The following is a 23,396-nucleotide window of genomic DNA, read 5'->3' on the forward strand; positions in this document are numbered from 1 at the left end:
TTGCTGAAATCATTTATTAAGTATATTTTTCGTAGTTTCTCTCAACTAATTGTGTATAGCGCAATACCTAGTAAGCAATAAAATTATTGCGGAAACTAGGAGACAAAATGGCGATGTTCGTAAATTTCTGAAGTGAGAAAGAACCGTGCACTCGAAAATGAAGAGCGCCCGTCAGAAGAAGAAGAACAAAAGAAATTATCTGAGAAATCGTTTATGGAATTTAAGACTAAAATAAAAATTGCGAATTGTATTATGGTTTTATATTATTTACAATATGGACATGAGTTTTGTAGTTACTCATGGCTAATGTTATTGTATGTTGACAGCCAAGCGGCCGCCAGTCGAGGAGACAGCCAGCTTTCTACAGTCGCTGCTGGCATCACATGGGCCAAACTACCTCGAGAAACTGTTCGGCAGCAAGGCCCGGGACGCACTAGCGCCACTCGGCGGAGTTGAGAAGGTCGCCATTGCACTCTCTGGTAAGATCATCCTTCCCAAACACAGTGTTCAGCCATTATATTTTCACTTCCTCCTATGGTATATGTCATCGTACCAGAACCATATTCTGTGCTTGATTGATTTCTTTTACCGAAATTTACTGTTGCTAATGAAAAGTGCCTGTGTGAATTTTATAACCCTTCATGAAAAAACAATATAAATGAAATATATATTTAGATTGCGGATTTGTGTTTAGAAAGGATGGGGTACAAGTCCTTCAATATGTTCTGTAGAAGGTGAGTCACAGTCGCAGTCAGTCACCACTGCCACACCCTCACCTTGCAACCGTCCCAGGTATAAAACCTGCAAGATATTCTCTCCACCCCCTGCCTCTTTTCTCCCCAAACTTAAATGCCAACCGATTTTCTCCTCCACTCCTTGTACGTCCAATCATAATGATTTACCTCCTTCGTTGCAATTTCTACCCCGCTTTCTATGCCGGCCAATGCACCACCCTCCTCAACCTCATAGTTAATAATCACCTCAACTCCTGCTGTCCATCCCACATGCCCACATTTATTTTCCTGTGTGCGTGTTTCTATGTTAAGTGTTGACTTGAACCATTTATATTACGTGCTACGTGAATTTCATTTTTCCAAAACATTGTGTGTGTATATATATATATATATATGTGCCCCGAAACGCATGTTCCTGTCTCTTTCCTACTATCGTGTGAGTGTGTACCTTTCCTTTCAACCTTGTGTCCTCGTCCATTCCTTCTCTTGGTGAGTGGTGAGCTGCCCTGTGCCATCTATTGGTTACTCTCGTGGGCCACAGCAAAGGGAGTTTTCTATGTATAAACCCCCGCCGAAATCATGGTAAATCTAAGCGTCCTGGTAGCGCAACTGGTAGAGCACCTGGCCGGAAACCAGGAGGTTCTGGGTTCGAGTCCCAGTCAGGCCGCATTTTTACCCTCTGATTTCTGGCTTTTTTCCATCTACTCCCTGCACTCCCTCATTAAATTAATTTCACTTTGTGCGCCTCATCTTCTCAAGGAAGTTAATACTATTCTAGTTACTGCGCACCATTCTCTCGAGAAAAAACGCGAGTTGTCACTACACAAACTCTCTTCTCTATACTTGTCGCATTTCCGAAATGGCCTATCCCTTCCTCTACGTCTCTCAGCACCCCCAAAAGCCCCCCCTCCACTCATAGGCATTAAACTGGACCTGGCCACCCTTTACAACCTACCCACTCCACCCCCACCTCCACTGCGACCAGCAGCAGAGGAAGTTCAATAAATTCTCATTGAAAGGAATGACGGAGGGGTTGGAAGCAGGGAAATTCTTTTTAGCTTACTCGGGCGTTTTCAAGGGCCCTGAATGCATTTTCGGAACCAGTATCAATAGCATTCTGTCTCTTTGGTGAGCACCTTAATCGGTACAATACTATAATAACTATAAACGGGTGTTATGGAAGGTCAGAGCGTAGAGCCAAATGGCCAAAATCGCATATTTTCAATCGCATTTTTCGCGATGTTCCACCACCTAAAAGTTATATTTTCAATACGCCAGCCGAAAGGTATTAAAAAACACTTCCAGAAAACGTTTTTTCTTTTTGGCCCTCTCAAGAAAATTTTATGAAAACTTGCATTAGAAATGTTCAAATCGACGCCATATCTTCTTTCCCGGCCCGAAGTTCTTGAAAAAAATTGAAAATATGTGCCATTAAATAAGGTTTCAAATGCCGCAAACTGCATTTAAAAATATGCATTCTTGACCGAGATATTAAAAAAAGAGTGAAAATCGTATTTTCGATCTAGCCGGCCCTGGTGGGCACAAAGCGGGCTGGAAATATGGGGAGGTTTGTCCTATTTGATCCCAAATTGCATACCCCAAGTACGGGAAAAATCCGGGAGGGGGGACTTTTCACCTTCTTATCCGGCTATGCCCTTTACTGCATTATTGTTCCTTTTTCATAATATTATTTTTTGTTTAGCACGGACAGTAATACAATTACAACAACACACAAAATACAGTAATAGTTGAAATTGCGTTTTCAAAACTATCGTATATTTATTTATATATATATCGTATTTTTTTCACGAACGCGGGGCCCCCCAAAGCGCGGGGGCCGGGGCGGTCGCCCCACCCTAAGGCCGGCCCTTCTGGCACTTTTTGAAAAAATTGTATTCCTCAAGGAGACTAATACAACCATATAGATACAAACATTTGAGAAGTTTTACTTTAAACAATAATATATATATTTTTAAAACATACCTTTCTCGTGTACTATTTGTAACTATCCTTACGAGCAAAAACAGGTTAAATATTTTTTTAAGATCTCTTAGTTTCCGTACAAATATATTTTTTTACTTCAAAAAGTATTTCAAATAGTGTTTTAGATTTCAAACACCCAAGTCGTAGGTATTGTGCATTTCAATTTTGCCCAGCCCTACTTACATAATTTTTGAACTGCTCTCAGAACTTAACAGAACTAGCTATGTAATCATTGCAAGAAAGGCCGTTAACTTCCACCTCACCGTCCTCCTCAAAAACTCGTGCCTCCATATAATAGGTTTTAGTTGTGCTCGGGGCACACACGAGCTCGAACGATACATTCGTTTTGATTGTGCCTAATTTGCACGCAACAAATGGCAGTCTAAACATATGTTTAGACTGTGCCAATGGCGTCGTCAGCGTAATCTTCTCGTCCGACCCTAATAAATGGAATTTCATTGTTAAATTTCAGAAACACATTAAATATGTATTTTACAGGAGCCGGTGATATTATATTTCAATAGCTATGCATCTTCGATCCCCGGCTTTCAGCATGCATGTAGCAGTTTCTGTTGCTTATGCTTAAATTTACTTACATAATTATGTAAGTAAACATTGCTGCCGTTGTAATTTTCGGCAAGTTTCCGGTGTCAGCCTAGGTGAAACCAGGTTCCGTGGCGTTTGTTTTTTACGATAAAACCTCCGAAAGATATATAAGAAATAAAACCTCACTTAAAGTCTTTAATAAACCGAGAAATTTGGTGACAATGCGCAACGCCACTGGATTTCCCACTCGATTTCATGAGCTGACGTCACTTTCCGGCTGGCCAATGGAATTACGTTTTGAAGTGGGTGTGTTTTTGGAACTGTTTCGGTCATTTCTTTTGTAAATTCTTAAGAAAATATGGGAAATAAGTGCGTTAAAGATGCCTTTCTGACAATTTTACAGTAGTTGACGATTTTTAGTTAGTATTTGAAGGGATATTAAAATTTTGTCCAGATACCTATTTCAAGGGTAAGGCTTGAATTGATGGTTTTGGCGGTGACTTCCTCGGACTCCGGCAAACGCTGTCGGCACTGCTGCTCTTCGCTATCCTCTGGCGGCTATCTTCAAATTCTTCAATATTCTGTCCAACCAGAGACATTGGGTGCTTTCCAATCGCGTATCTGCGCTGATCTGTTTTAAAGTGTTTAGCTCAGAGCGTGTTCCACTCGCAGGTGTGACGTCATCTGCGCTAAACAGATGGGAACACATCCTGCGCCATTGTTCGTTTGCGCTAAGACCGTGGTCTGCGCTGGTGTGTTTCAATCTATTGCGATGTGAGCTAATATGTGCAAGGTGATTGGAAAGCACCCATTGTTAGACTTCCAGTTGTGGAAACCGCTCTGAGTGAAGTTACTACACTCACATAATCATCTGGTATTGACACGAGGAATTTCGCAAGTTGACTCTTCTCACTAATTATTTCTTCTTTGATGGCCAACTCTCTTACGAACCCATCAAAAACAGTACAATTTTTTTTGAAATCTTCTTCTTGAGGTCTTCTTCTCGAGTTGACCCATCTTCTTTCTTATTTTCTTCATTTCTTATCTTCTTTCTTAGAACATGTCTGGACCCATAACCTGTTGATTTTCTTAGGTTTATTCAGATGGCAGGATTTTCAAGTTGGTCAATTTTAATAATACTTAATCAGAAATAAGATGGAGAACGTCCTTCTTAAAGGAAGACATCAATCAATAACTTCAACAATACGTTAAAAAATAGAAACACAACGGAATAACGAAATTAAATACACAAAATACAAACAATTACATTGCACTTAAGGTGAGAGAAATTGCTCTGCAAAACATGTTTTCGGCCCGATTGTAGGTACCTCTGTCTACCTTGGCGTCCATCTCTCCTTCCTTCTCCATTTCTTCAGTATATCCTCTCCGAAATTCCTCTCTTACCTTCACTGTTTGCCGACATAATCTATCATTTATTTCCCCATACATACGTTTACTTTGTTCTGTGTCCGCGTTCTTCCATTTCCATCTCGCCTTCATCCTATTTGCCTTTTTGTCCTGTGATCCCCGCTTTTTTTATCCTTCTACACTCTACTCATTGACTTCGATGCTGCATTCACTATTCCCATTGTTATCTTATCCATGATAAAAACACAACTGGTAATTTCCACACTATTAAAATCACCACTCAACGTCCGACCATGTTTTCAACACTTTGTGTCATTTTCAAGTATTTTATCTTATCCCACGCTTCCTGTACTGTATTTTTCCTGTATTGAAATTGTATTTTTTTAAATTAATTCGAGCTAATGGGGAAGTTGCATGAAATTTTTTTCATCAAAATAATATATGATTCTTATAGCAATTTTCATCAGGAATCCATTTTCACCAATCAAACTTCTCGTAAATCATTGATTTTATCATTAAATTCATTTAAAACAGTGAAATGGGTCTGCAAACGCGAAGTTAGCTCTAATTGTTGGTGACGTCATTTCTCCCTACGGCGTTTTCGTTTTGCATGTACGGCCGCAGAAGCTACAATGAAGCAGTCGTTGAGTAAGTGAATATTTCGGTATTTTTTTAGTCCGTGTTTTCTCTCAGATATTTTATGACGTTATTTAGTCACGTCAAGTATATTTTATCCATTTTCTGTATTCGTAGAACAAGAGTATATCGAATTTATGCGAAATGGAAGACGGTTTCGTGAAAAGGCTGTTGCGATAGTCTCCCAGAGGTGAATTCCATAATGACGGCATTATATTTTAAAAGTAACCCAGACTTTTTGGCTGCAGAATTTAGAGAAGTGAAGGCTTCGCGGTAAGTTTTTCAAGTTTATTATGTCATTACTGGACCAGCTTTTACGAATACAGAAGTAGCTACTCGGGCTCCGTTGAAAATTTCTGCATGAAATTTTGATGCATCTAGTTAGTGCAAATATAGTTTATATGGTACAAGTTATGATTTTTTGCTTTCTGTATGATATCAGCTTTTTGATTCAGTATGTTGTGAAATGCTTTCTGTGCACATATTTAAGGTAATTTTTCTGTACACATTATGCACATCATACTATGGACAGTTTTAAGGTGTGTTCTGTATGCATACTGTCTGAAGTGTGTACAGGTTTTGACAGGTTATGCACTTTTGGAGCCGCTTTTATAGTGGCTGCTTAACGATAGGCATAAGCATAAGATAATACAGCTTTTAATGTTAGCAATGAAACTTCTATTAGATGCCTACAAAATAATTATAAGCTATTTAGCAAACGTATGACAAAATTCAATCATTTATGTTAAATAGTATTAGGTGCGCAACTAATCTCTCGCTGCTTTTTAAATGAAAAATACATCTTTATTTAAAAAAAGGTTATAAATGAATCATTAAAAGTATTTTCCATCGCTTCCTAAAACATTTCCCCATCATTGAGGCAGGGCCCGAATATCGTTATGGTAGAAGTGATTGTCTTATAAAGCTATCCTCTAATCCTGATTTTTTGCACCAAACGGTTGTCAATGCAGGAATGAAGGACAAGCAACTTGTATTCCCTGACCTTTCTTAATACTCTCTCCACATGGGTCCTAAAGATTTCTATTTGCTTAGTTAGCTTAACTTCATCTTGAGAGCTCTCTACATTCTTGGAAACTCTTGGTGGTCTAATTAACTCTCAAATTTTACCACTAAATGAGTGAACGCGCGATCTACTTTTACCCCACAGCCTTTTAGAATTTGCTCAAGAAAACCAGTCTATGCGAAGGACACTATATACTGCCCGGCCACCATTACCCCTCGAAATGAAATTTTCTAAAGAAGAATCATATGATTTATTTTTTTTGATTGAGTTTAGATCCATAAAAAAGAAAATGTCACTCACTGCAGTGAGTACTGATCAATTTTTTTATGCTCCAATTCAGGTTAAACTTTGCCAAATTGGGTTACCTGGTTTTTCAATGCCTATTTCTAAACAATCAATAGTTGACTCTACATGCGAATTGCGAGCAGGAAAGGGAATTGGCATATTAAGCAACATCTTATTTTTGTCAACCCAAAAAACTAGATTTTTCAAAAGACTAGCCACCGGAATAATGGAAGCAGAGAAATATCGTGCCGCTGTCGAGGGTGAGACATTGAGATCTTCTAGGCTAAAATATTGAAGGATTTGTTGAGTCTAATTTTCCTGAACATAGCAATAACAGGTACCCCAGTCTTTCCTGATAGCCTATTGACATTAAAATAATTTTCACAATCTACACTTAAATACAATGCTGCCTTTTTTCCAAGAAAAACACAATATACTTGACCCTTTGGCTACATATCTCCCTGTCTGATTCCATGTCAGTCACTTATCATATTCATAGGAGAAGTAGCAGCATTGGCGGAAACAGGTTTCTTTTCTGAACACCAACAATTTTTAATTCTGGTTTCAATTGGCATAACTGTTCCTGACCTCGACTTTCCACCACTTCCTCAGGTTGTATTTCCTCCTATGGCTTTAAGTCAGTTGATTGGAGGAGGTAGTGATTATGCATCAGTGAGTTTCTTACAAATTATACACTGCAAATATGGTTTCGAGGGAGTTCAGTTGGAATACTATGCATGTAAATCAATTGATTTCGGAGAGAGGGAGGGTAGCCTACTGTATGCACCCTTTAAGTATTCTTATCATGATTAATCATTAACGAATTCAAAACATACAATAATTATAAGACGTCGGGTGCTACGAGGGCCGACAACCTACGATAACTCAGCAAAAACAGCATGCAAGCGACAGGCGGGAACTGCGCGAACAGGGCAACTGCACGTCCTCCGCACCACACGCTCAAGTCATTTTTCAGCATAATTCTGTCGTAATTACTTAAGGTAAAGTGATCTTCACGAATAAATCCCGTCGTTTTCGTCGACAGATCGTTCTTCCTCTTCATCGCCTTAACCCACTTCTTTCTTCTCGCTTTACTATTCGATATAAGAACGAATATTTTATTTGAATTTTGAGATGTATTTGAACGCATAGGCACCACACAATATTTATTATTCGATATTATAAACAGCACTTCACGTAGGTAAACATACCGTCTTCCTGGCGTACGTATACCGCAACAATCTCGAAACTCCACGCCTCGGACGTTAGCAACTCTATACAGTTTCTTCTCCTGACCTTCCTTATTATTACAACAATGTAGTGTTTATGATCTTGGAGTATAGGTCATGATTTAAATTAAATACACATTTGGCCAACGTTTCTGAGATTTATTCTCCTTCCTCAGGGCTCTGTGATAGAAAATTTTCGTCACTAGTAACGAAAATTTTCTATCACAGAGCCCTGAGGAAGGAGAATAAATCTCAGAAACGTTGGCCAAATGTGTATTTAATTTAAATCATGACCTATACTCCAAGATCATAAACACTACATTGTTGTTAGCAACTCTGTTTGGGGAGAAATGACGTCACTCCTCTTGGACACACTACTTTCGTTCGCACCCCCCACTCCTCCACTTTGACCTTTAATATCTTTAAAACTAACGCTAGTATTGAAATTTCCCCCGGTAGATATTCTTTCCTAGAGGTTTACTACATTTTGACAGAGTTTTTAAAAAATGTGAAAATTTCCCATTGTAAGCCCACCTCGAGTTGATACTTCACTACCTTGTTTGTGAACAAATCTCCAAGCATTTGTTGACAATCGGTAATGTCCGTGTTCCTGTGGACGAATCGAGCAGTTTGATTTCACTTTCTCGAAATGTTTGCAAATTAGTTTCATGGGAAGGTGAGCTCATCAACAAAGAGTTTCTGAATAATATTGATCACCACAAAAATCACAAATGGTTGATTGAGGGAGCAATTTTGACGGCCTAGAACGAAGATGTGGATGACTCAAATTAGTAATATTTTAATTATGAATGCAAGGATAAAAAATTATCGTTTTCTTTTCCCTCAAGCATTCCCATTGTGTCTGGTTACATCAAAAGGGAAAACACTGGTGGAGAGACCCGTTAAATACCGTTAAAGGCCTTGCGTGGTCATAAAATGCCCCTTTCCGCGCGACCCTCCTCGGCGAGGATTGTAAAGGGAGGGTATGAACGAAGAGTATAGGTTGTTACTTTTCCCAGAAGCTGTTTATTTCTCTCTCTCTCTTTCACATGCCGACTTAATCTCTTAACAAAACTTCAATATCGAATTCGAAGCATACTTCTTAAACGTAGAATGGTTCGGACAAAAATCTAATCCTTGCCATCTTCACTAGAGTAATGCGTTAAACGGTCAAGTCGATCGATCCATTATCCTAGTTATAGTGTTTTAGGTCAATACAAACTATGTGTCATGCTTCAAATGACGATTTACAAGAATTAATTCTGAAAAAAAACTTGATAAATAGACCGATGTTACCGAGCCTCAAGGTCCCGCGTCGCGTAGCTCAGACTCGACACGAGATCGAAAAATCGCTCTCATGTCCTTGGTTGCAAACTTTTTTCCAAGATTTCTTCGCAGTATTCTTAAGAAATTTCTACTTCAAACTGTGATGTAAATTTTCCGATTACCATATTTTGTAAACGGAAGATAATTTCTACTTCATTTAAAATATCACGCGAAAAATGGGTACGCCATTTTGTGTTGTAAAGCCATGCAGATGTGAACCAAAATCTTCAAAAATCATGAAAAATATAGCCAAAGCATCTGGTAAAAGGAATATTGTGTCTTTTATTCCATAAAAATCATACCACCTGCTTAAGTTATAAGATTTTCGGAGAAAAACGAGATCGCGCGCGTTTTTGAAAAATTGGTCATGTTTCAGCTGCAGTATCTTATCAACGGATCAAATTTATGTAAAATGGCATACAAATCCATAATTAGCCATCATTTATGAGTATTTATGCTAAGTTTTAAGTCTCTATCTCAAAAAAACCATTTCGGACTTTGGTCCGGCTTTTTCCGATTTCAGACCAATGTGCGACGTGATGGATCGAGCGAGTGGCTCATCCTTGCACGATAGGCTCCCTGCAAACACTTTGGTGAATTGAGGGTGACCTACAGAGCACGGGGAAACCAAAGCGCATATACACTTTTGAATTCGACTGTACATTGTAAAAGTACTGTACAAAAGAAAACATTTCAGGCAGTCATTCTTTTGAATAAAGTCTTCTTTCGTATTACGCGAGTGTACGCCAACTGCAACGTTTGTGACTGTATTTCGTGTTGTCTGTAGCTGTAAACGACAGAAAACATAGAAATCCATCTTGTTTCTGACACTTCTTTACCTAATTATTGTGCCGCTAAATATCATTCCATTTAATTTCTGTTGGTAAATCGACTTATTTTCTGGTATTCTAATTGAGAAAGTGCGCCAAAAATGCATCCAATCTGAGTTCGCAATGTTCGAATGACGCCTTCAACGTGTTTATTCTCCGCGAAGAGTTTCTTTGTCAAAGCTTCCCTGTGTATGGGGCAATTGTCTTGAACGAAAATCTCTTCCTTGCCCTCAGAGGAAACATAGGACAAAAAAGGAATCATAGTTTTCCCTAAAATGCGGACGTAATCTCAGGAGTTGATCCGTTTTGGAAGTTTTACTGCAGGACCTGCTGCCATCATCGCCTCCCAAAAGCACGAACTAATGTGCCCTAGTTTTTGCTTACGCAAAACATATGGTGGCCGAAACGTAAATACTTTTTTATTATAAATATTGAGAAATAATTAATTATACATAAATTAAATTATTCTATATATCGTGCCCTTATTTTCGTGGCCGCCAAAGTTGAATTCTTCTGCTAATCACTTCTAAAAATTGTCTTATTAGATAAGAGGTCTTGTTCGCGAATGGTTTTTTTAGGGCCGACCGCATTTCCCCTTAATTTTAGCTGTAAATGCCCTGATACGCTTTACCTATCTGTTCGCCGATTCATTCATTTGTCGATTTCTAGTTGTTGTCTTTACTTCTACTCCCGCCTTCCAACAATCGGTCCTCATGACTAACAGCATTCCAAACTCGGTGAAATCACAAGAATGTCATTTCCCGCTAAATGTTATGCCTTATATATGGTTTAGTATTCCCCTGTGAGTGAGTGCGGGGTTTCTCTCTACCAAACACATCAAGCAGTAGCATAAAGGACTCTGGGAGGAGCAGTCTAATTTGTCTGATTACAGAGCCACAATACGGGGCATCATTGACCGTCCTTAGGATATCTTGGAAGTAGGAAAAGAACTGTCTGCAAAGACAGTCGTGAAAGAAGTACAGATATAAAGGTGGCGAGCTTAAATATTTACAGAACTTTGGTGTATATAATAACAATTTTGTATATTTAATGTTTTGTAGAAATGGGATGCAACGTAGCACATAATATGAGGTTCAAATCACAGACACTAAACATAGACACAAAAAAAGGAAACACTCACACGAAAAATATAACTGAAGACTTTCGTAGTTGTAGCTACTTCATCAGCAAAGGAGAGAATGAGTGGGGAAGGAGTGTGTTGGAAAAAGGGAAAAGGTGGGGGGAAGAGGGGAGGGGGGGTGTATTGGGGCGGGGCTAACTCAACAAGATACATTCTCCGAACTATCTTTTACCTCTAACCATTCCCCCTCCCGAATAACATTTCTCGATGTTACCATTTCCCTAGAAAATAAAAGTTTCGTCACTTCAGTCCACATTAAACCTACTAACAAACAACAATATCTTCACTTCAACAGCTGTCACCCCTCACATATCTCCCCTTACCCCTCTTTTCCCTTTTCCAACACTCTCCTTTCCTCACCATTCATACTTCAGCTGAGAAAGAAGCCTCAAGTGCTTCGAAAGCTCCGAGTTTATTTATCCAATGTGAGTGTTTCTTTTTTGTGTATCTCTGTGTTTATCGATATTGACTTGAACTATTTATTATATATATTTATATTGTGACGAACGGGTTTTGCGTCCGTTATAAAATAGAGCAAGAAACACCTCAGAGCGGGGGCGACGTGAAAAAAACGAGTAATTTTGGGAATGCGAAACGTACGGGATAATTGGAAGGGGAGGTTGAGGGTAAAAGACCACACGTATTCCTGGGTTGCGAACACAAGAAATGCATTTATTCACAAAGATCGCAATGATTAAATTTAACATACAAAAATATGGGGAGTAGCACTTGAAATAATGTTAGTAGGGCCGGATTGTCAAGGATCAAATGCAAAGAAACCAAAAATCAACTTGATAACATAAAAGTAAACTTGAAATGAACTGCATTTAAATCTTTTCGCAGGGTTTAAAAGTCCACTGCCGCACATTTGAGATTCAAGATTCACTAATTGTTCCAGCGCTTTCTTTTAATGGGGGAAAAAAGGGGAGGTAGGAGGGAAAAACGTTCTCGACGCTGCTTCGACCGGGGAAAGTGGTGAGGGCACGGTTGATTACTGCACCTTATTCGGGAACACGAGGTGGTGGCGAGGCCGAGTAGACTTCTCATGCGCTCGTGATGGTTCCTCGTTGCATTTTCCAAGCCTTTGACTGGGGAGTTGCCAAGGTGCTTTCTCTCTCTCCGGTGTCCTGTGGCTCAAATGCTCGACCCACTAGAGTCAAGACGAGTCGTCTCGGGATTCTGCCGGTGCTTTCTCTCTGCATGCCTGGTGGCTCAATGCTCGACCGACTCTCTCCGATGCGTGTGGTTCAATGAAAGACTGTCTCTCTCCGATGTTGGTGGCTCGATCAATGCTCGACCGACTTCTCCACCGACTCTCTCCGATGTTCAGTGCCTCAATCTCCAGGCGCCTCGTGAGAGGGGAAGAATTGATATCTTGGCGAAAACCTAAGAATTGATATCTTGGTCAATGAAATTCAGACTTTTTTCTATCTCGATTTTTTTAATCATTGAAACCCCATAAGGCAAATTCAAATTGTAGTTTGGACCCACATTATGAGGTCAAAAGTTCAAAATTGTAAAATTTTGCTTACACTCAACAAAACTTAGGACCTTTCCCCATAAGTTTGCCAATTTTCATGAATTTTTCTCGATGCAAAGTTACTAAAATACAGGTTAAAAAAGTCACACGACCCTTGGGACAGTCTGTATAAATAATTTGCGTGCCTGGTGATATTTTTGTGCCACGATATTTCGCGTTCCTAGTGCCATCTCTCGCCTTAAAAATAAGAACAGGTTTTAGAATAGCTAATTTTATGGCAGCTTGTGAAAATAAAATGAAGGCCAGGTGATAGCTATATATCATGTTATACCGCGTTCATCTAGCCATCTCTTGCTTTATAGTTATGAATAGATGAATATGTGTATGAATAGGTCTCTGGACAAAATTTTAATATCCCTTCAAATACTAACTAAAAATCGTAAAATATAGTAAAATTGTTATAAAGACCACTTTAACGCACTTATTTCACATATTTTCTTAAGAATTTACAAAAGAAATGACCGAAACAGTTCCAAAAACACACCCACTTCAAAACGTAATTCCATTGGCCAGCCGGAAAGTGACGTCAGCTCATGCAATCGCGTGGGAAATCCAGTGGCGTTGCGCATTATCACCAAATTTCTCGGTTTATTTAACGACTTTAAGTGAGGTTTTATTTCTTATATATCTTTCGGAGGTTTTATCGTACAAAACAAACGCCACGGAACCGGGTTTCACCAAGGCTGACTCCGGGAACTTGCCGAAAATTACAACGGCAGCAATGTTTACTTACATAAGCAACAGAAATTGCTACGTGCATGCTGAAGGCCGGGGAGTGAAGATGCATAGCTATGGAAATATAATATCACCAGCTCTTGTAAAATACATATTAAATGTGTTTATGAAATTTAACAATGAAATTATATTAATTAGGGCCGGACGAGAAGATTACGCTGACGACGCCATAATAGGGAACTTGCATGTATTTCAGATATAATCAATAGTCCCAAAATTATATAAAAATATATGTTTGCATACCTCGGTGAAAGTTTTTTTTATTATTTTATGACGTGGTTTGCGATATTTAATGCATCAAAGTTCACGAGAATTTTCAAATGCAAGTGAGAATCGAAAACGCCCGATGATTGGCTGGTAGAAAAATGACGTCATAGTTCAGTACGAGGAGGCACGCCGGCACGGCCATAGTAGAGGTTGCATACTTGAATACCAGCGACGGCGTGGTAATGATTAATTTATTGAAGTGCATACGTATCAGAGTTGTTCAATGTGACTTCAGGGCTATTATTTGATCTATTTCTCCTCCATTGAAAGCGATAGATTGCGTAAAGATGAAGGAACATGGTTATTCCTAGGCTGATACTAGCAAGCTTCCTGTTACTGATTCCATCATGATAACAGGGTATTTTAGTGAAACTGTAGACTTAGTCGGCGCGGAAAGTCGATGCCGAGAAATGGAAAGGTAGCTGATGTGCATCTGAAATGTTTTATAGTTCATAACAAAGTGAGACTTGCGTATAATATTGGCGAAAGCGTATACTCATGTGAAATGTGTATTCTTTTGGCAGTCCGGTAGAGAGTCTTATGGTGAACTTATTTCCACCTCGAAGCTGTCGATGATACTTTCAACTTAAAAATGCCTTGCCTGGAGGGCGACAGGAAGCTCTGAGGAAGCCAGACTATCAATGTTTCAATTTAGTAGCGATAATATAGACGAACTTCCAACACAATCTACCATCTTGTGACTCAAAAACCCTGAAGACACTTCCTATTCTGCAGAAAGAATCGGTCAATCGCACCTCGATCAATATAATAAACACAACGTCTTCAGGTGTTAAGAAGTTACTTTTGTAATGAAATCCTTCCTAAATTAGCATTAAAATGTGAGTGTTTTCCAAACAGAGTCTTTAATACATTTTGGGAGCTTTTCTCACGATATATCTGAAACCTACTCAACAGGCGAGCTCATCGTCATTGCGATCGGTTGTCACTTAAAAACTCCGTATCAGAAATCCTAGAGGGATGACCTTCGACGATGACCATGATCACCTGCACTCTCACTATCACTGGAACCCGTGGTGAAAATATCATCCCAATCCAATTTCTATTTGGTTTTAACTGGGGAAAGAGCAACATAGAACTGCACATTCTTTGGGCAACTTTGAGTTTGACTTTCCCTCAAACACCCCATTTCCCCTGTGGTGCACATCAGTCCTGTCTTTATACGATGGCCTGACAACCTTTAAATGGATCCTTGGTTTATCCTGACAACCAACTAAATGGAAATTGCTGATCCACACGTCTTCCTCTATCTCCACAGTTTCCAAATCAAGGGCCGCGGAACATTCCTCTTGTGACTCAACTTTTTCTGAAAAGCAAGCAACGGCGTAGAATAAAATCAAAGAATGCTGCGATTCATTTTTTGTGACCACCTCTGGATTCCATTCTTTTTCCATTTACAACTTTCTTTATCTTTCGGGGTAAACTTATGGGACAAGATAATGTTTAAATATTTTCATTAATTTATAACAAAATATAAGTTCGAAAAATACCCAAAAGCCATTTTATTAATCCGCACTGATGAGTGTAAATTAATGTGGAAGATGAATGCTGTAGACGTTGTAGTTTTCCTTGGGTTGAGTTGCAAATTTAATGAAGTTGACAAAACGGCTAATTCTTCGGTGCGCGGAGTCATTTATTGCACTGGCCGTGTCTACATTTTTGAATTTTTTTGTAATAAAATAAATCAGAATTTAGGATAAAATTTCCTTTAAAATGACGTATATTTCATTATTATAGCATGCAGTGAAGCCAGGATATAAATTTGCAAAGTACAGCGGCACATCATTTTGACACCGACAGTAGACGAAAACGCTGTCATCTTGGCTGGCACTCGAATGCATGAGGATCGCGTTGCTCTATATTTTCATATTTCCTCCCTTGATTTTAAACATCATGGAATTTTCTATGTCCTTCCGTCAGTGAAATTGAATAAGTGCCATAAATAATTTGAGCCCATTGCAACCATCGAGAAACACCTATATCGATTTTTGTTGAGAAGTTGAGTTTTTATTCTACGGTGGCCGAATTATCGAAAAATCTCAGTTTCAAGTTATTCAGTCGATGAAATATGGAAAAATTATTTACATTAAAGTTATCTTCGCTCACATAGCACACGGGTTTATCAATCCGTTTATTATACTCTTATTTTTCCGTAACGCTCATCCCGACAGACGGCATGCATCGAGGCTTTTCTTCTAATTTCCTCCGTGGGAATACAGACGAAATTTTTTTCTGGGGTGTTATTGCACAGAGGAACAATGCACCACTTGTAATTTTTCCTTACTTTACCCATGTTCTCCTTTAAACGCAACGTGGCTCTTCCAAACCTGCAGTTTGGGCTTGGATCTTGGACTCCTACTGAACTATGACGTCACGGCCAAAGATTAGTGGGGGCGGTATTTTTTAGCCCGCGAAACTCGGGAGACTTATGGGAGTCAATTTCTAGTGTATAAACTGAATTTTAAGCGGAAAAAAGTATATTGCGGTACTAAGTGTTTACTGTAGTATATCAGCATATTGTTTATAAAAAGCATGCAATTTCCCTATTGGCACAATCTAAACATTTGTTTAGACTGCCATTGGTTGAGTGCAAATTATGCACAATCAAAACGAATGTATCGTTCGAGCTCGTATGCGCTCCTAGCACAACCTATTATGTGGAAGCACGAGTTTTTGAGAAGGACGGTGAGGTGGAAGTTAACGGCCTTTCTTGCAATGATTACATAGCTAGTTCTGTTAAGTTCTGAGAGCAGTTCAAGTATTATGTAAGCAGGGCTGGGCAAAATTGAAATACACAATACATGTGACCTGGGGTGCCGACTTAGAAAAAATATTGGGGGGCCCAAACCCGGGAACTTGCCTCGGTAAATTTTAAAAATTGTGAATTTTAAGTTTTTAAGCATTTTAGAAGAGTCATATGATCAACAATAGAGCCCTGATCACTCGAATCTCGATATCTGGACACTCAGGGGAAAATCGACAAGCCTGACACATTTTTTCCTCACATCTGAACGAATTTTTGTGGGGGCTCGGGCCTCCTCAGGCCCCATGGAGTCGGCGCCACTGCCTGTGACTTGGGTGTTTGAAATCTAAAACAGTATTTGAAATACTTGTTGAAATAAAAAAAACATTTGTATGGAAACTAAGAGATCTTAAAAAAAATATTTAACCTGTTTTTGCTCGTAAGGATAGTTACAAATAGTACACGAGAAAGATATGTTTTAAGAATATACTTTTTATTTTTTAAGGTAAAACTTCTCAATTGTTGCTCTATATGGTAGCATTAGTCTCCTTGAGGAATACAATTTTTTCAAAAAGTGTCGGACAGAGATCCCCTCGAAGCAGGGCCGGCCCTAGCAGGTGCGGGGCTAGGGGCGAACCTTCAGTGCGGGGCCCTTTACTTAAAATATTAAACTCTATACGCCATCTATCGTCGTTATTATAGTTGTTATCACTCACACGACACAGTACTGTACTGACAAACGCAATAGCACAATAAAAATTACTGCATTATTATTCCTTTTTCATAATATTATTTTTTGTCTAGCACGGACTTAACAATACAGTAATATTTGAAAATGCGTTTTCAAAACTATCGTATATTATAATTTTTTTCACGAAAGCGGGGCCCCCCAAAGCGCGGGGCCCGGGGCGGTCGCCCCGCCCTAAGGCCGGCCCTGCCTCGAAGTGGATATAAAGCCAGCAAGTGAAAAATCTTTCCACTGGTGAAGATAGGATTGTGTCAAATCTGATAAACAATGCGTTAATATTAGAATTCATTTTTTTTCATTCATTCAAATTCGTCGGCACTTTCTTATCCAAAATAATCTTAATTCTTCGTCTTGGGTGACCGTATGAGAATATTAATTTGGAGGCTTTCTAGTCGTATTTCTGCACATAGGCACAATGCAGTATTTGAAGCTTTACGCTGCGACATATCGAAGAATAACTACGACACGAAAAATACGGCGTAATAACCACAATATCTCCACTGTAAACTTCAATAATGTGCACGGTCAAGGTGGTTAAGAACAACACTATTGCATGAGCTGACGTCATTCAATATGGCGGCGGTGCGAATTACGTTTTTCCTTGATGGCTTGTAAGACGTATTTTAAATGCTCATAATAAAAAAATAGATGACTTTACAGCCATATTGTTATAACTTTTAGCTTAGTAATTACACCTACTTTTCGGAAACGTCTTTACCTAAATAGGTGTTCAGAGGCCTATTGTCGAATTTTTACAAATATGCCCCAAGGAATATGCGAATGCTGGATTTTTGGAGACAGAGCGTTTGTGGCGCCTTCTCTCGCTTGAAAGGTGATAACATTTATTAGATCCACGCTTTTTTGGATTATGTCTTCGAAATTAAGCGGCTTGAGCGGCTGGGCATTGGTATTAATTGGTCTCAGTCCGTTTATTTTTTTTAATGCCGTTTTAATTTGTTTAAGTTTGTTGGGTTCGAACCCTCATAATCAGATAGGGAGGAGCTACGATTCTAGAGTAAGGGTCAAAATACGAAAAACCGGCTATATTTCACAGGTTCATCCGTCATTCATTTTATATTTCTCCATTACGCAAATATTCAATTCAAAACGTTCTCCTAACGCTTATATCATCGTGGTTACTAAGAAGACCTTAAGTATTTTTGATGGCGAATATGCTTGTTTTTCGTCTATTCCGCCCATTTAAACCACATTGTGAGTGTTTTTGTCGCTTTTTAAGCAGCATAATTTACGAACGTGCCCGTTTCAACAAGCGACTGCAAGGAGAGACCGAAACTGTGGAAGAATTCGTTCGGAATCTGCATATTCTCGCTAAAAATTGTAAATTTGGCACCCTGCGTGAAGAATTGGTGAGGGACCGTCTGGTAGTCGGTTTACAGAACGCCAAGTTGTCGGAAGCCCTACAATTGGATCCGGATCTTACGCTGGAGAGAGCCGTTACAAAGGCGAGGCAGGCAGAAGACGTACACAGGTAACAGACGCTGATAAGGAGTGACTCGGGGGAAGATAAAACCGTCCACTCGCAAGCACGAGCATCCGAGGTGGACGCGGTGCGGAAGAAGGCTCCACGGCACCAGAAGGCATCGACTTCAACAGCCGACCAAATGAAGGTGAGTGGTCGCAAACGTCCACGGTGCGGGAAAACGCCGCAGCACGCTTTCGCACGATGTCCGGTGCGTCAGTCTGCGTGTGCCCTTTGTATAAAGAAAGGACATTGGGCAGCGGTTTTCAGAACGAAGGTGGTTGCTGAAATTGACAAGCGGCTACCGGGTGAAAACGACCATTTGTTTCTGGGAAGCATTTCGGCGGAAGAAGAACCATGGAGATTCTCAATCGTCATCGGTAACCAAAAAATCCTCTTCAAAGTCGACACAGGCGCGGATGTCACTGTCATCGGTGCCAAATTATTTAAAACGCTGAAAGGAATACAACTCGAAAGCACCACATCATTCCTCCGCGGCCTAAATCGAAGCAGATTGCAGCCCAAAGGAAATTCCGGTCACTTCTACGTTGGAAGGATCGCGTGTACGAGGACGAGATTTTCGTGGTGATTGGAGTTGAAGATGCGCTCTTGGGACGACCAGCTATATCATCCCTGGGAATTTTTAATTGGCTGCGATAAATAATAGCTGGTCATCCGGAAGAAAACTACCAGGAACTTTTTCGTGGGCTGGGGAGAATGCCGAAACCTTACGTCATTCGCATCGAGGATGAAGCCGTGCCCTATGCGGTATCTACGCCGAGAAGAGTGCCCTTGCTATTGAAAGATAAGGTTGAGAAAGAAATTAAGAAAATGGTGGGGGAAGGAATAATAACGGTGTTAGAAGAGCCGACGGAGTGGTGCGCGCCCATGGTAGTAGTGCCGAAAGCAGACGGAGGAGTTCGAATATGTGTAGACGTCACGAAATGAAATAAAGGCATTCAAAAAACAGCACGAACTGCCAATCGTGGATGAATATCTAATGCTGATGAAGGCTTCGAAAGCGAAAATTTTCACAAAATTGGACGCTTGCAGAGGATACTACCAAATACCACTAGAGAGAGAATGCCATCCGCTGACTACTTTCATTACCCCTTTTGGAAGGTATTACATATTTTAACCGGATGCCGATGGGATTATCTTCAGCATGAGAGCATATTTTTGATACAAAATCGACGGCCTTAACCCTTTGGAAAATCATTGATGATATGATGAAATCATGTGGAGCCAATCACAGGTCTTAGGGTAAGGATAAAAGAATAGTGGATGGGCAGCTAGCACCTTCTTCACTGTAAACACATGAACCCATCATATGCACTTATCAGTGACGTGAGAAAATTTAAACATCCTGCACTGCACTGTACATACAGTGCCTGGGACAAAGTTAGTCACATATCAAAATGAAATACAATATATGTATTAAAATATCTTTTACTTTATTTGTGAATGAAAGGTCATTGAGATATTTTTTGTCATCCGAACGCACAGCAATAGTGTACCATTCGCTAATCATATGTGAGTCACGTGACACACTACCACTTAAGCATTGAGATGCTGAAGTGTGTTGAGACCAATGTGGTGACATCATCTACTTATCTGTATTTTATGTCTTAGCTGCTCCTCCCTTCCACATATTGTGTGGTTCATTGTTGTTTACATTTTTGGGAGAGATTCTTTCTCTCTGTGAGTGGTTTTTCCAGGGGTAATAAATCAGAAATCTATTGACTCACAAAGTGGGTCACAACTTTCCAATTTCCGTAACCTTACCAGAATACGACCAGATGGGAAAGATTTTTTTCATAGTACTTAATCTTTTGCTTCCATATCCACGTGCCAAATTCTTCTGATGACTGTTGCAGGCCTCATGTCATCACACCATCCCACTCCTCTCCCATGTTTCTCACGACACTCTCTCTTGCTCATTTGCAGAGTCGCAGACAATTGAGGACTTCGGCGCGGCCCTGCACCTGATGCGCTCAGACCTGGAGCACTTGCGCAGTGTTTTCATGGCAGTGGAGAATGGCGACCTGGGAATGCTCAAGTCACTTGGCATCAAAGACTCTGAACTGGGTGACGTCAAGTTCTTCCTAGAGAAGCTCGTCAACACGGGATTCCTTGATTAATCAATTAAAATTATGATTATTTAATTTCTCTTTCCCCCTTTTGCTTTCTACCCCATTTCGTTTGCCTCCTCCCACTGCGTCTCTCTCTCTCTCTCTCTGCTCCGTCTGCCCATTACGATGCCAATTGAAGATCGGCCTTCGTGCGCACGTGCGTGATGAGTGAGGCCAGCGGGACAGGTGGCGCTGCCCTCCCGTCCAAACAGTGAGCCTCAGTCCCCTTTTTATGACCATTTAATTCTTAATCACATAAATATATATATATAAATATACATATATATATATACATATTTACAACAAATATACACCTCCTACAAATTTAATGGTGCATATACGCATACATATGTGGAGGGCATTCACTTTTGGTAGGAAGCCTTCTAGGCATGATACATATCAATAATAATTATACAATTTGGGCATTCTTATTGAATTGCGCGTATCTTTGCATATCAATGAAAGGAGACTGATGTTGCACTAATCTCAAGCATACATATCAAAGATCTGAAGATGTCGAAAGGGGCTGGTTGATGGGGCCGTCAAATAGACCATCCCTCGCCTCCTACCTTGCCATGCGACACTTATCAGAGACACAAGGGCACCCACTCCCACAATGCACCACATGAGTGAAGAGAGACAACTGCTGCTGGGAATAGAGGGAGGCAGAGCAGTTCCAATATTTTTATGGTTTTTTGTGATGTAGGTAATTAAAAAGCGCGCCTTCCAGTACCTTTTTGTACGCTTTACGACCCTCAATTGACTCGAGTTTGTGATGGTCCCCTGGAAGGGTTTTGTGCGTGAAGTGGCCAATGACTGTTTGTTTGTTGGTGGGTGGGTGGGGCTGATAGCACACACATATCAAATCTCTCTGGAAACATATCAAAACCCCCTGATTGTATTGAGACATATCAATTTTTCAAATATTGTGATATACGTACGTAGCGAGCGAGGCTTAGTTTGGAATGAGGGGAGGGTGGGGCTTGTTGCATCCATCCAGCTGGGCGATCTGGTGAGAGGCGGTGCCTCTTTTTCGTATCTCTGTCCACTGGTACCACACTGTGTGAATGTGGCCACATTCAGTCCGTGAATACAAAATGTATTTGTACAAAATTCGATATTTGACATTTGTACAAAATTCGATATTTGACATTTGTACTTCCCCAATTTGCTATTCTTGTATGTGATAATGTGATGAAATTGGTTATATACACACGCATAATACACAAATATACATATCACACCTCTCTATTTCGTATCGTCCCATGCGTGAAGATATTGGACACACTTTTGAAGTGTGTGCTAAGTTCATTTGTTGCGTGTGATTAGCTTTGAAATGGTACAAAGAGGATAATGGAAATTACTTTTGGGAAAACTTAAACACAATGCATAATAGAGAGAGAGAGTATATGTTGAGAACAATTTTTTTCGTTTGTCTCTTCATATATACTCGGATATATGTGTTTGTGTCACATGATGATACACAATGATGAGCAATGTGTGCGGCCGCTTTCCCTGCCGTGGTAATCTTCCCCCATGAACACAACACCGACTACTGCTGTTGGCAGGGAATGTGCCCGCTCAAGTGGAGTCGTAGTGAGGAGCATGTTGAGGATTCAGATGATATACACACACACATATATATATACACTTTCATAACATAATAACGAAGATGACGTCTTGTTAGTTAGTCTGCAGTGGTAGTGTGAGTGTGTGATTGGCGTAATTGGACTGTGTTCGGAGTGCATGTTGCATGAATGAGTACCGTGCGCATGGGAGTCCATCTGTCGGATGCAAAGGAAAACACCACGCAAAGAGAGAGAGGGAGAGAGATGGCATAAAACGAGGAGGAGGCAAAACGATGTGAGGACGGGATGAGGCACTCTGTGGCGCAACTGCGCACCCTCTGGATAACGACCTGACTGCACCCACGCTCAGCAATGACGAGGATGCTCTACACCCAATACAACATGAGCTGCACCATGCCAATTTGCCCGTCCTCCTACCACCAACCATCCTCTCCACCACCCCACAGGACAACTCTTTCATTTATTTAATTCCCTATATTCTCTTAATTTCAATTCCTTGGGTTTCTGCTGTGACTCCTCAGTTATTTATTGAGAGGTGGAAATAAATTCCTTCAATTTGTATGTAATCTATGTTCTTTCATTTTCCCAATCACATAAACTAATGCTCCAATGCACATCACTTGAGGTGTGATTTTGAACTTTAATACAATCCACTCTCTGTGTGTAAGGCGATGCTGGGCTAATGGAAAAGCACGGACATTCAAGAATATTATGGATTAGGTAGTCAGGAATGTAGAAATTTTACTTCAAAATGTGGAATATGTATTAAGGATGCATATATTAACCCTTTCGAGATGGCGGAGTTTTCGTCTTAGCATGACTGCTGTACTGAGCCCCAAGAGACTCTTCTTTCTCGTGGTACGGAGCATTTTTGGAGGGCATTCGTTAAGAAGGGTCTCGCTGAACCTTTTTCGACCCCTCCATGCTGGGACTTCGCATTATCTCGGACTCCGAGAGAAGTTGTGCTCCCTCCTTTCCGAGTTTACGACCATACCTGCAGCATTGGTTTGTGGTCAACTTATATATTGCTTATATGTATTTA

The 23,396-nt window shown here is 40.1% G+C and overlaps 1 protein-coding gene across 1 annotated transcript in view; it reads left to right on the forward strand.

The window, feature by feature from the left end:
* Window positions 1-22,920, forward strand: part of LOC124157021 (IDLSRF-like peptide) — a 90,447-nt gene extending 67,527 nt beyond the window's left edge. The window contains exons 3-4 of the mRNA XM_046531486.1: window positions 327-479; window positions 20,581-22,920. Of these exons, the coding sequence (XP_046387442.1) occupies window positions 327-479; window positions 20,581-20,774 (347 nt within the window). The 3' untranslated portion in view covers window positions 20,775-22,920. The remainder of the gene's footprint in view (window positions 1-326; window positions 480-20,580) is intronic.
* The last annotated feature ends 476 nt before the right edge of the window (window positions 22,921-23,396 follow it).

This window comes from Ischnura elegans, chromosome 4, assembly GCF_921293095.1.
Source record: "Ischnura elegans chromosome 4, ioIscEleg1.1, whole genome shotgun sequence".
Lineage (NCBI taxonomy): Eukaryota > Metazoa > Arthropoda > Insecta > Odonata > Coenagrionidae > Ischnura > Ischnura elegans.